At 45.7% G+C, this 14,851-nt stretch overlaps 1 protein-coding gene across 1 annotated transcript; it reads right to left on the reverse strand.

Moving 5' to 3' along the window:
- Positions 1-733: 733 nt before the first annotated feature.
- LOC124046720 (XK-related protein 5-like) lies at positions 734-13,869 on the reverse strand. Its single transcript, XM_046367431.1, has 9 exons — positions 13,656-13,869; positions 11,857-12,052; positions 11,609-11,775; positions 7,316-7,449; positions 6,118-6,196; positions 5,701-5,870; positions 5,403-5,514; positions 4,355-4,821; positions 734-3,909 (listed from the first exon to the last, which is right to left on the reverse strand). The coding sequence occupies exons 1-9, from the start codon at positions 13,771-13,773 to the stop codon at positions 3,205-3,207; spliced, it is 2,148 nt and encodes a 715-aa protein (XP_046223387.1). The 5' UTR covers positions 13,774-13,869; the 3' UTR covers positions 734-3,204.
- Positions 13,870-14,851: the final 982 nt, after the last annotated feature.

Raw genomic sequence — 14,851 nt, forward strand, 5'->3', positions numbered from 1 at the left:
CTGAGCAGGCCCCTTGATGCGTGTGGAGGAGAAATGTAGGCCTATAGAATTTGCATTTGCTAACACACATTAGGCAATTACACGTTTCAAGGATCATCAGCACACCAAAAAAAAAAACGCATTTCAAGAACAACTCGTGACTGCAAAACAAGCGATGTCATTATATAGAGTAGCCGAGGACACGATGACGCATGCGTTTATCAAAAACCATCGACCAAATCGGAACTAGTGTAACTAACGAAGCATGATCCGTCTTCTTTCTGTTCTGTATACAGCTGAAGTAACAGAATAAAATGTGTGACTGACTGGGTTTAAACCGGTGTCATCTTCATAGCACACAACTATGTTAGTCTGCTGAGCCTAAAGCCTAGGCATTTACCCCGGGGAGGTAAAAAAAAAATCAAGATTGTCTCTTTCATTTCTTTACTGATTAGATTAGAACAACAGTAGCAGCACTCTTCATAGTGGTAATGATAGTGTTTATTCAGGTGTACTAAAACAGTTATTAACCACCGCTAGTATTATTAGAATAAATTATAGCCAAAATCAGATGCATCACATTTGCCCGATGTAACAATCATAATAAAAACAACAACATTTTTGTTAATGCATATTGTCAAGTACAGATATAAAACCTAGTCGAAACACAATTAATCACACTACCGTACACATTACATGCAGTAAATGTAACCAAAATAAAAATTCTAAGAATAAAAAAGCAAGAAACTGAAAATAGAAGCCCCTCCATTCCATTTATTGTGATGAACATTACATACAGGTAAGGCAATGAGACCCGGCAGCCAGCTGATGCTGTCGTTTGTACAAGGCAAGAGCTTATCATCAACTGATCGGTTTGATTATCAAGCCAAGGCTTTGAGATAGCGTTCTAAAAGCCGGTTAGTGCACTAAGATACATTATAGAGTCCATACTGATATTAGTAGGTTATATTAGCTACCATATTAACTTTGCACAGACATACATTCTAAAAGCTAGTTAATGTAATGTGTGTGAGTGCTTTATTTATTCACATCTATCATTAGTTACTGTACACCGTGTCAGGCTGTATAAAAATAAGGATGTACGTGCAATGTTACCGTTTCCTCAGTTCCAACTAGCTAAACACATTCCCTTTATAGCAACAGCATAAAACAATAGTTCAGAACTAATCTGGTCCCCAGACAGCTGTCTCTCTTGAGCCTGTGGATAAGGTTAGTTATGAACTCACTATAAAACACAATCAAACAAAATAAACTGTAAAATAATTAACAAATAAATCTGATAACACTGACCTCCAAACATCAATAGCAGCATGTGACCTATAACCCCTAGATAGGCCTGTCACTACTTCTCTCCCTAGACCCTTCTATGAACTAAGCCCCTAGGGACTAAGGGAATGGGCTAGGGAAAGAAATTGGACCAGGATGTAGGGTTAAAGGATCTGGAAGCTCATCAACATTACTAGCAGCTTGTTTCAGACACTTCCACACTGATAGATACAGTCTGCTCTGGTGCTACTTCAATAGATCAGATTAGTTGGATCTTCTTCCTGTCTCGCAGGAAGTAGAAGTCATTCCTCCCTACAAATGGTTCATAAAGATCTTTACCATATCAAATGCATTCAACACTTGGAAACAGTACTTACTGTATACTGACCGAAATGAATTGAACACAATTGAATAATCTCATATATACTGTATATTGTAATGCTAGTACCTAGCAGATTGAATTGTCTGCTTGACATGTCGGGACTAGTTGTAAACTAATCGTAAATAAGAGTATGAATATTCGTTTAAATTTCACATAATAAAAATGATTAACTTATATTACCTTATATTGCTAGGGTACCTTCAGATTAAATATCACATTTGGATAAAATAATAAATATTGTATATACACTAAGCCTATAAAAGTATACTAAACCTTAACGTGTGATCAGAGCCTCTCTTGACTAACCTTCGGTTAACCAATCATATCACAATAAATCATATTTGCGCAGAAGTGCGAACTGTCTCAAATTATATCATATATATACAAGAAAAAAAAGACAAATATATAAACTCTCTTCTCTGTCAATCCTTAATAATCACAATTTAATATCATGACTCTTTAAGACAGCCCTGATTTAATCAATCACATATCAAGGTAAACCACACTGAGGGTTCACTCAGAATGCTGACACTATCACAGGTGTAAACCGTGTTAAAACCGACACAGACTTACAAGTTATTATTTTCACAGATATTATCATTGAACGTGGACATGAAACTTCATATGTCATTAGAATACAGCGTAAACATTCTGAATGAAGTCACAATGCAATTGATTTGATCTGTGATTGAATCAGGGCCTAAGAGCAAAAGGATATCCCACTGTTACTTCCATTAAAGACTACTTCCATCTCTTATGTTAGTGTGTCTGTGTGTATCAGTTACATGTGGATTCACATCCTCATACTGGCTGATAATACTGGATTCTCAAGACATGCTATAGTTATTTAGTGTGAAACACATCTGGCTAGCCTGGGGGCCAGGCTGGTTCTGAATTCTTCAACAAGCCCTTGGCTAGTAATAAAGCAGTTGTCTCGCATGATAACAAAGTTGTAATAGCACTGTTGAAAGCAGAACCAGCCTGACACCCAGGCTAATGTCATGTATCTTCTAAAATACTCTCTTTATATTGTGTTCTATATAACCTCTACATCTGGGTCAAATACAATATGATAAACTGGGTGGTTCGAGCCCTGATTGCTGATTGACTGACAGACGTGGTATATCAGACCGTATACTTCTGGTGTGACAAAACGCTTAATTTTACTGCTCTAATTATGTTTGTAACCAGTTTGTAATGGCAATAAGGAACCTCTGGGGATTTGTGGTATATGGCCAATATACCACGGCTAAGGGCTGTATCCAGGCACTCCGCTTTGCGTCGTGCATAAGAACAACCCTTAGCTGTGGTATATTGGCCATATACCACACCCCCTTCGGGCCTTATTGTTTAAATGTAAAATACTTTCAAATACTTTACACTCGCTTGATTTAGCTTGGAATGGAACAGTGGTACAATGGAACTAATGAAATAATCCCAAAAGTGTAAACTCCGCCACCCAGCTGCACATTGGTCGAGCTAAATCAAACACACGTCAACATGTATTTGAGAGTATTTGACCAGGTCTGATCATTTCGCTCCACCCATTGGCCCTTCTAGATCAATTTATCTCTATGGTCTACAAATTGGACCAGTTGTTTTCTAGCATGGGTGGTGATGGCGGTGGTGGTGGTGGTAGTAGAGGGGTCAGGGCCTGGTTCCTCTGGCCCAGCACGAGGCTCCTGTCTGGGTGTAGAGGTGAAGATGGGCTCCCTGATGCGGTAGGGGCTCCGGTAGCTGGAGATGGGTGACAGCTCAGAGCCCCAGCCCAGGTAGCTGCCGCTGGACGGGGAGACTGCGTCAGCGCTGAAATACAAGGTGGTGCCGGACTCCGCAGGATTAAAGTTCCGCTGGGGGCTTCCCATGCCCACCAGCAGGGACGGTGACCTTTTCTCTGGAGACGAACCACGTGTGACATCGAGTGACCCCACGGAAGGTGACCCTTGGGTGCTGGAGGTGACCACGTTGCTGTCGATGTGTCGGTAGTCTGGGTGCCTGGGGGACGAGGGTGTGGGGGAGCCATAGGCGGCGCTCTGGAAATCTTCGTCGTCTCGATCATCGGAGGGAGGGGGGCTGGAGTCATCCTGCTGGGTGGCAGGCTCTGAGTGGTGGCAGGCTCTGACCTCCTCAACTAGGACCTCCACCAGAGGCAGCTTGACCTCCTGGATGGGAGAGGGAGAGGACAGCACCGGTCTCACCTCATGTCTCACCGCCTGTCTCACCTCACTGATGATGTCTCTTGCTGGGGCTGCCTTTATCACCTGAGGGGAAGGAAGACAGACATTATTGTGAAAACTAACGGGTCCCAGGAGTCAAACATAGAGGATAAGATTCAACTATAGTAGAGAACAGTAAATCAAGCCTCAAATTGACGCCTGCTCGCAGAAGTGCTCTGTTTAAAGACAGACAACATTCAACCACATAGAACATTCAACCACAGACAACATTCAACCACAGACAACATTCAACCACAGACAACATTCAACCACATAGAACATTCAACCACATAGAACATTCAACCACAGACAACATTCAACCACATAGAACATTCAACCACATAGAACATTCAGAGTGAAGATTTAATTGGAAAATATAGGAGTACTGATCCTCCAAACATGGCACAGGCAGCCAAAAACAACAACAACAACATGTGAAGTGTACACTTCAGGGAAACTGGGAAGAAATGGAATTGGGTGCTCATCTCACCTCCTCCACCTCTTTGACCTGGGGAACGTTGGGAGAAGGTTGTGGAACGTTGGGAGTAGGTTGTGGAACGTTGGGAGTAGGTTGTGGAACAATGGGAGAAGGTTGTGGAACAATGGGAGAAGGTTGCGGAATGTCCGGGGACCTTGGCAGAGCCATTTCCCGCAGTCCCAGCAGCCCGGCCAATCCGCCATCGCCATAAGCGTAGCTTATTCTAGCCACATCCCCCGTCTTCAGGGCTAGGCGAATGAGCAGCCAGTGGTGGTGCTTCCAGCCCTGCCATTGGCCAGGGAGGTCCAACAAAGTACCGCCCCCAACAAGTTGACCGTGGCGATGGTTCTTCTCATCCAATGAGAGAGAAGAGCCCCGGTCTGCACAAGCACCGCCCATTCCATGGTTACGTATGCTCTGGAAAATCTCAAAGGACTTGGGGTGGAGGAACCGGTAGTACAGCACTAGAGCTATCACACCTGTGGGGACACAGAGGAGACAGGTGAGTGTGTCTGGGTGGGTTCTTCTATCCTTGTGGGGACCTACAATCCCCCAAAGTCCCTGCAAGGACAGTAAAACAAGGAAAATTCCCCCTCGTGGGTACATTCCCCATTTCTCCATGAGGACAAAGGGTATTTTAAGATTAGGTGTTAGGTTTAGGGTTAGAATTAGGATTATAATTGCGTTTAGGGTTAGAATTAGGATTAGAATTAGGTTGAGGGTTAGAATTAGGGCTATGGTAAGAGTAAGGGGTTAGGAGTTAGCTTTAGGGTAATAGGATTTTGAATGGAAATTAATTTTAAGTCCCTACTAAGATAGAAACAAATGTGTGTGTGTACGTATGTATGTACGTATGTATGTATGTATGTATGTATGTATGTATGTATGTATGTATGTATGTATGTATGTATGTATGTATGTGTGTGTGTGTGTGTGTGTGTGTGTGTGTGTGTGTGTGTGTGTGTGTGTGTGTGTGTGTGTGTGTGTGTGTGTGTGTGTGTGTGTGTGTGTGTGTGTGTGTGTGTGTGTGTGTGTGTGTGTGTGTGTGTGTGTGTCTCACCAATGAGGAAACTACAGAACACAGCGGTTGGGATACCCATGGTATCCCATGATGCAGCACTGAAGAAGTCGGAACCTGCCAGCAGAAGAAGAGCGTTCTCGATAAACATGGCCTGCAGGAGAGAGCAGAGAGTTACACACACACACACACACACACACACACACACACACACACACACACACACACACACACACACACACACACACACACACACACACACACACACACACACACACACACACACACACACACACACACACACACACACACACACAGAGAGAGAGAGAGAGAGACCCACCAGGTAGAATCCGGCCATGCGGCATCGGGAGGCTCCGTCCTTGACGTTGAGGAAGAGGAAGATGTGAATAGCTCCCAGCACCAGGTTGAACAGGTGCCAGCGCAGCGGCGTTTTGATGATGTCACTCTGCTGAGACACCAACCAGAACGTAGCACCCAACCAGTGAAGACCTGAGACACACGGGTGCAGGACAAACATCACTGAATGCTCACACACACACACACACACACACACACACACACACACACACACACACACACACACACACACACACACACACACACACACACACACACACACACACACACACACACACACACACACACACACACACACACACACACACACACACACACACACACACACACACACAATAAAAGACTTTCACACACATACACATATTCTGTACACACTCACCAATAACTCCAAGAACCCACTGACGGAACAGGCGTGTAAAGAGTGCGAGGGTGGCGAGACGTGCACCCAACATGCTGACCTAAACACAATACAATAAGTATGTTACTATCACACACACACACACACACACACGACCAGCCCACACACCCAGCCCAGCCCAGCCCACACACCCAGCCCAGCCGACACACCCAGCCCAGCCCAGCCAACACACCCAGCCCACACGCCCAGCCCACGCTCCCAGCCCACACGCCCAGTCCACACACCCAGCCCAGCCGACACACCCAGCCCAGCCCACACACCCAGCCCAGCCCACGCACCCAGCCCACACACCCAGCCCAGCCGACACACTCAGCCCAGCCCAATCGACACACCCAGCCCAACCGACACACCCAGCCCAATCGACACCCCCAGCCCAATCGACACACCCAGCCCAACCGACACACTCAGCCCAGCCCAATCGACACACCCAGCCCAACCGACACACCCAGCCCAGCCCACACACCCAGCCCAACCGACACACCTAGCCCAGCCGACACACCCAGTCCAGCCCAATCGACACACCCAGCCCAGCCGACACACCCAGCCCAGCCCAACCGACACACCTAGCCCAGCCGACACACTCAGCCCAGCCCAATCGACACACCCAGCCCAACCGACACACCCAGCCCAATCGACACCCCCAGCCCAATCGACACACCCAGCCCAACCGACACACCCAGCCCAGCCCAATCGACACACCCAGCCCAACCGACACACCCAGCCCAGCCCACACACCCAGCCCAACCGACACACCTAGCCCAGCCGACACACCCAGTCCAGCCCAATCGACACACCCAGCCCAATCGACACACCCAGCCCAACCGACACACCCAGCCCAACCGACACACCCAGCCCAACCGACACACCCAGCCCAGCCCACACACCCAGCCCAACCGACACACCCAGCCCAGCCCAGCCCACACACCCAGCCCAACCGACACACCCAGCCCAGCCCAACCGACACACTCAGCCCAGCCCACACACCCAGCCCAACCGACACACCCAGCCCAGCCCAGCCCACACACCCAGCCCAAACGACACACCCAGCCCAGCCCACACACCCAGCCCAACCGACACACCCAGCCCAGCCCACACACCCAGCCCAGCCGACGCACCCAGCCCTGACACCCAGTACACCCAGCCCAGGCAACCCTCCTACCCTCCAGAGCAGTCTACAGGTGATAGCAGCAGGGGACATGGGGAGATGTCCAGGTCTGATGAGGGAACAGGCTCTGGCATACAAGACCAAGGCCCAGGCCAGGGACAGCAGACACAACACAAAACATACTGAGACTGGAGAGAGGAGAGGGAGGGAGGGGGAGGGAGGGAGGGGGAGGGAGGGAGGGAGGGAGGGAGGGAGGGAGGGAGGGAGGGAGGGAGGGAGGGAGGGAGGGGGAGAGAGAGAGAGAGAACGAGAACATGAATACTCTGTAAGGAGATTGTATCAAACACAGAGGATGGTCTTCAGAGATAGATAGATGGAAGGGATGGTGGTAGCTGAAGGGTTAAAAACAAACAAAAGGCAACTAAGTTATACTTAGAATGTACACTACCGTTCAAAAGTTTGGGGTCACTTAGAAATGTCCTTGTTTTTGAAAGAAAAACACATTTTTTGTACATTAAAATAACATCAAATTGATCAGAAATACAGGGTAAAGATTGTTAATGTGGTAAATGACTATTGTAGCTGGAAATGGCAGATCTTTTATGGAATATCTACATATATATGCGTACAGAGGCCCATTATCAGCAACCATCACTCCTATGTTCCAATGGCATGTTGTGTTAGCTAATCCAAGTTTCTAATTTTAAAAGGATAATTGATCATTAGAAAACCTGTTTGAAATTATGTTAGCACAGCTGAAAACTGTTGTTCTATTTAAAGAAGCAATAAAACTGTCCTTCTTTAGACTAGTTGGGTATCTGGAGCATCAGCATTTGTGGGTTTGATTACAGGCTCACAATGGCCAGAATCAAAGACCTTTCTTCTGAAACTCATGAGTCTATTCTTGTTCTGAGAAATTAAGGCTATTCCATACGAGAAATTGCCAAGAACCTGAAGATCTTGTATAACGCTGTGTACTACTCCCTTCACAGAACTGGCACAAACCAGGATAAAGAGGATTCGGAGGCCCCGGTGCACAACTGAGCAAGAGGGTGCATTAGAGTGTCTAGTTTGAGAAACAGACACCTCACAAGTCCTCAACTGGCAGCTTCATTAAATAGTACCCGCAAAACCCCAGTCAACGTAAACAGTGAAGAGGCAACTCCGGGATGCTGGCCTTCAAGGCAGAATTGCAAAGAGAAAGCCATATCTCAGACTGGCCAATAAAAATAAAAGATTAAGATGGGCAAAAAAACAGACACTGGACAGAGGAACTTTGTCCAGAAGGCCAGCGTCCCAGTGTCACCTCTTCACTGTTGATGTTGAGACTGGTGTTTTGTGGGTAGAGCGCCTTGACAGGATTGTGTCGAGGCACAGATCTGGGGCAGGGTACCAACATTTTTTTCAGCATTGAAGGTCCCCCAAAAGACTGTGGCCTCCATCATTCTTAAATGGAAGAAGCTTGGAACCACCAAGACTCTTCCTAGAGCTGGACGCCCGGCCAAACTGAGCAATCGGGGGGAGAAGAGCCTTGGTCAGGGAGGTGACCAAGAACCCGATGGTCACTGACAGAGCTCTAGAGTTCCTCTATAGAGAAGGGAGAACATTCCAGAAGGACAACCATCTCTGCAACACTCCACCAATCAGGCCTTTACGGGTAGAGTGGCCAGACAGAAGCCACTCCTCAGTAAAAGGCACATCAGCCTGCTTGGAGTTTGCCAAACGGCACCTAAAGACTTTCAGACCATGAGAAACAAGATTCTCTGGTCTGATGAATCCAAGATTGAACTCTTTTGCCTGAATGCCAAGCGTCAGGTCTGAAGGAAACCTGGCACCATCCCTATGGTGAAGCATGGTGGTGGCAGAATCATGCTGTGGGGATGTTTTTCAGCGGCAGGGTCTAGGGATGTTTTTCAGCGGCAGGGACTGGGAGACCAGTCAGAATCGAGGCAAAGATGAACGGAGCAAAGTACAGAGAGATCCTTGATGAAAACCTGCTCTAGAGCTCTCAGAGCCTCAGACTGGGATGAAGGTTCACCTTCCAACAGGACAACAACCCTAAGCACACAGCCAAGACAACGCAGGAGTGACTTCGGGAAAAGTCTCTGAATGTCCTTGAGTGGCTCAGCCACTTAAACCTGATTGAATATCTCTGGAGAGACCTGAAAATAGCTGTGCAGCGACGCTCCCCATCCAACCTGACAGAGCTTGAGAGGATCTTCCTGATAAAGAATGGGAGAAACTCCACAAATACAGGTGTGCCAAGCTTGTAGCGTCACACCCAAGAAGACTTGAGGCTGCAATAGCTGCCAAAGGTGCTTCAACAAAATACTGAGTAAAGGGTCTGAATAGTAATGTAAATGTTATATTTCAGTTTTTTACTTTTAATAAATTAGCAAAAATTTCTAAAATACGATTTTATCTTTGTTATTATGGGGTATTGTGTGTAAATTGATGAGGAACATATTTTATTTAATCCATTTTAGAATAAGTCTGTAACGTAACAAAATGTGGAAAAAGTCAAGGCGTCTGAATACTTTCCAAAGGCACTGTATATTTATATTTAGAAAAAAAATATATGGGTGATTAGAAATGACGCAACAAATCGTAAAACTCGCTGAAGCTGGGTACCTATAGTTGAAGTCGGAAGTTTACATACACCTTAGCCAAATACTTTTAAACTCAGTTTTTCACAATTACTGACATTTAATCCTAGTACAAATTCCCTGTCTTAGGTCAGTTAGGATCACCACTTTATTTTAAGAATGTGAAATGTCAGAAAAATAGTAGAGAGAATTATTTATTTAAACTTTTACTTCTTTCATCACATTCCCAGTGGGTCAGAAGTTTACATACACTCAATTAGTATTCGGTTGCATTGCCTTTAAATTGTTTAACTTGGATCAAACACTTCGGGTAGCCTTCCACAATAAGTTGGGTGAATTTTGGCCCATTCCTCCTGACAGAGATGGTGTAACTGAGTCAGGTTTGTAGGCCTTCTTGCTCGCACACGCTTTTTCAGTTCTGCACACAAATTTTGTAAAGGATTGAGGTCAGGGCTTTGTGATGGCCACTCCAATACCTTGACTTTGTTGTCCTTAAGCCATTTTTGCCACAACTTTGGAAGTATGCTTGGAGTCATTGTCCATTTTGGAAAAACCATTTTACAACCAAGCTTTAACTTCCTGACTGACGTCTTGAGATGTTGCTTCAATATGTCCACGTAATTTTCCGTCCTCATGATGCCATCTATTTTGTGAAGTGCACCAGTCCCCCCTGCAGCAAAGCACCCCCACAACATGATGCTGCCACCCCTCTGCGTCACGGTTGGGATGGTGTTCTTCGGCTTGCAAACCTCCCTCTTTTTCCTCCAAACATAACGTTGGTCATTATGGCCAAACAGTTCTATTTTTGAATCATTAGACCAGAGGACATTTCTCCAAAAAGTACGATCTTTGTCCCCATGTGCAGTTGCAAACCATAGTCTGGCTTTTTTATGGCGGTTTTAGATCAGTGGCTTCTTCCTTGCTGAGTGGCCTTTCAGGTTATGTCGATATAGGACTTGTTTTTACTGTGGATGTAATACTTTTGTACCTGTTTCCTCCAGCATCTTCACAAGGTCCTTTGCTGTTGTCTGGGATTGATTTGCACTTTTCACACCAAAGTGCGTTCATCTCTAGGAGACAGAACGCGTCTCCTTCCTGAGCGGTATGATGGCTGCGTGGTCCCATGGTGTTTATACTTGCGTACTATTGTTTGTACAGGTGAACGTGGTACCTTCAGGCATCTGGAAATTGTTCCCAAGGATGAACCAGACTTGTGGAGGTCTAAAAATGATTTTCTAAGGTCTTGGCTGATTTCTTTTGATTTTCACATGATGTCAAGCAAAGAGGCACTGAGTTGGAAGGTAGGCCTTGAAATACATCCACAGGTACACCTCCAATTGACTCAAATTATGTCAATTAGCCTATCAGAAGCTTCTAAAGCCATGACATAATTTTCTGGAATTTTACAAACTGTTTAAAGGCACAGTCAACTTAGTGTATGTAAACTTCTGACCCACTAGAATTGAAATAATGAAGTGAAATAATCTGTCTGTAAGCAATTGTTGGGAAAATTACTTGTGTCATGCACAAAGTAGATGTCCTATAGCCGACTTGCCAAAACTATAGTTTGTTAACAAGAAATTAGTGGAGTGGTTGAAAAAGGAGTTTTAATGACTCCAACCTAAGTGTATGTAAACTTCTGACTTCAACTGTACATTGATGGAGGCTACAATCTATCTGTGATATTAATGCTGATCTACCACCTAAAAGAAAAACAACACAAACACACAGAGACACATACCTGGTGAAGATAGTCCTACATCTGTACAGATGAGGACGTAGGTCTGCAGTACGGTCTGTGGCAGAGTGACCACCAGCGCCTCCAACAGGCGGAGAGCTGAAACGTCAGCCTGCTGCATTATCTCACTGCACTGATCCTCTCTAGCGGACGTCATAGTCTCCCATAACCTGGAACACAACAACACAGTGTTCTCGTTTCAGCGTTGACCTCTAACCCCGCCAAAGAGGGTACCAACGCGGGTACGTTACCTTCTAAAGATGCCCAGGTGCAGGATGTGAGTCCATTTGAGGTCTTTGCTACGTATTCGTCCATCCGCCTGGTACCACAGCCAACTGAGCAACTGGGGGCCCCACCCAGGGAGGAGGAACAAGGCCGTAAGCCCCGCCCAGTGGGCGTAGCAGTAGTTATGCCCCACCCACAGGTAGTACACAAAACAGTAGATCACTGTGGACAAACACACACACAGGTAGATCATTGGAGATGATACAGGACATCTACACACAGATACACATACTGTATTTTCTAGTGTACTGGAAGCTGGTCTTTACATAATGTGACAATGATGGTTGGTACTTAGGTCAACATAAAACACTGGACACACCTGGTACCAAACAGGACACACCTGGTACCAAACAGGACATACCTGGTACCAAACAGGACACACCTGGTACCAAACAGGACATACCTGGTACCAAACTGGACACACCTGGTACCAAACTGGACACACATGGTACCAAACTGGACACACCTGGTACCAAACTGGACACACCTGGTACCAAACTGGACACACCTGATACCAAACTGGACACACCTGGTACCAAACTGGACATACCTGGTACCAAACAGGACACACCTGGTACCAAACTGGACACACCTGGTACCAAACTGGACACACCTGGTACCAAACTGGACACACCTGGTACCAAACAGGACATACCTGGTACCAAACTGGACACACCTGGTACCAAACAGGACATACCTGGTACCAAACAGGACACACCTGGTACCAAACTGGACACACCTGGTACCAAACTGGACACACCTGGTACCAAACTGGACACACCTGGTACCAAACAGGACACACCTGGTACCAAACTGGACACACCTGGTACCAAACTGGACACACCTGGTACCAAACTGGACACACCTGGTACCAAACTGGACACACCTGGTACCAAACTGGACACACCTGGTACCAAATTATTTATATATTATATTAAATTGTCCATAACACCCAAGACACAGAGAAGGCTAATTAAAACGTAATCAATATGTAATTATCTAACGAATGTGTAATGTATTTTCCCAAACGGCAAGTGTGATAAGCAGTAGAACAGTGAGGGCAGTTTCAACATCTGTGTGTGTGTGTGTGTGTGTGTGTGTGTGTGTGTGTGTGTGTGTGTGTGTGTGTGTGTGTGTGTGTGTGTGTGTGTGTGTGTGTGTGTGTGTGTGTGTGTGTGTGTGTGTGTGTGTGTGTGTGTGACCTCTATCATGACTATAGGCTGAGGACAGGGTAGGGCCTGGGTGATGCTGCTGCTGTCCCTTATCTCTAATAGGCTACAAAATGCACGCGCCTCCTGTCTCTACAGAACCACTTCCTGAACGATGCGGTGCTCTATGTCCGCCTCTCCCTTTCCTCTCCTCTCCACTCCACTCCCCCCCTCTCCCTGTCCCAGTAATATTAACCATCTGCCGGAGCAGCCCGACCAGTTGGGGAGAGTAGGGTCCGCCCATTCCCCTATCCATTTATGGCATACAGAAAAAGGCGCTCGAATATGACAGAAATGCGCCACTTTTTGTTGCAAGTTTTGACAACACCTTAACACCTACATCGACACAAGCAATACACGCACCTATAAAGATTGTAATGCATCTGAAAATGCAGATTAAAAATAAAAGACTTTGGGAAATATCAATGAAACCGTCATGCAACCCTCCCTGGTATGACACTGTACTGTTATGATCGTAGCCTAGGTGTGGTGAGAGAATACAGGCCTATCTTCAGCACTGGAGGGATGTGCGTGTGTGTTTAGGCAGTGATACTTACGCGCAGTCCGCTCAGCCATAATGAGAAATGCAGTAAATGCGAAAACGCAAACATGGCAGCAGGACAAGCACGAGCCTCCCCGACTGGCCATGGCCCGGGCCGTGGTGTATTGTCTCATCACGGAGATGAAGACTCTTGATCTGCAATGTTGCGATGAATCCCATGCAGCAGTATTGACTCGTCCGTTCCAAGGTAGGGTACCCCTGTGCTCTGCTCCGTTATCCCTTGGAGACTGCTTCTGACGTCATGGCCTCGCATTAAAGCCACAGTCTGTGATTTCTGTTCAGTATTTTTCAACTGATGAATCAAATTGGTACAACATGCCTTTTATTAGATAGTTAATACATTTATTCGTCTCCTGTGTTAGAATAACATATTATTATCCCGATGGTTACCAAAAAAACTAAGAATATTACAAAAGATTTGTGCTATTACTCTATTGTTTAAGAGACAAAAAAATTATGTCAGCTGTAACTTCTATTTTTTCATGTCCCTCTCACTACCAGTGGTGGAAAAAGAACTCAATTGTCATACTTGTGTAAAAGTAAAGATACCTTAATAGAAAATGACTCAAGTAAAAGTGAAAGTCACCCAGTAAAATTCTACTTGAGTAAAAGTCTAAAAGTATTTGTTTTTAAATATACTTAAGTAAAAGTAAATGGAAATGCTAAAATGTATAGCAGCAAAAGTAAAAGTATAAATCAGTTCAACTACCTTATATTAACCAGACATTATCAACCAGACGGCACCATCTTCTTGTTGTTATTTATTTACGGATAGGAAGGGGCACACTCCAACACTCAGACATAATTTACAAATAGCCAGGGTCACACTCCAACACTCAGACATCATTTACAAATAGCCAGGGGCACACTCCAACACTCAGACATCATTTACAAATAGCCAGGGGCACACTCCAACACTCAGACATAATTTACAAACAGCCAGGGTCACACTCCAACTGTTATGCAGGTGAATGAGGACCCAAAAGCGACTTGGCGAAAACAGAGTTTTTAATCCAGTAAAGATACTTTACAAAACAAAAGGCATAATACTACTCGTAAAGACGAGAACAGACTGGAGACTTGATCAAGAACTGCAGGTTGCCTCGGGAAGGCACTTGAACCTAGCAGACTCAGACACCTGCTCACCACGCAGCATCTGAGGGAAACACGACACGACAGGGCAATACATAG

This window comes from Oncorhynchus gorbuscha, linkage group LG10, assembly GCF_021184085.1.
Source record: "Oncorhynchus gorbuscha isolate QuinsamMale2020 ecotype Even-year linkage group LG10, OgorEven_v1.0, whole genome shotgun sequence".
Taxonomy (NCBI): domain Eukaryota; kingdom Metazoa; phylum Chordata; class Actinopteri; order Salmoniformes; family Salmonidae; genus Oncorhynchus; species Oncorhynchus gorbuscha.

Excerpts from the sequence above, each read along its gene's own strand:
- LOC124046720 (XM_046367431.1), bottom strand. The coding sequence starts at position 13,773 with ATGAGACAATACACCACGGCCCGGGCCATGGCCAGTCGGGGAGGCTCG. Across the intron at positions 12,053-13,655 it reads TATGGCTGAGCGGACTGCGC|TGATCTACTGTTTTGTGTAC; the intron begins GTAAGTATCACT and ends GTTTGTCCACAG. Across the intron at positions 11,776-11,856 it reads CACCTGGGCATCTTTAGAAG|GTTATGGGAGACTATGACGT; the intron begins GTAACGTACCCG and ends GTTGTGTTCCAG.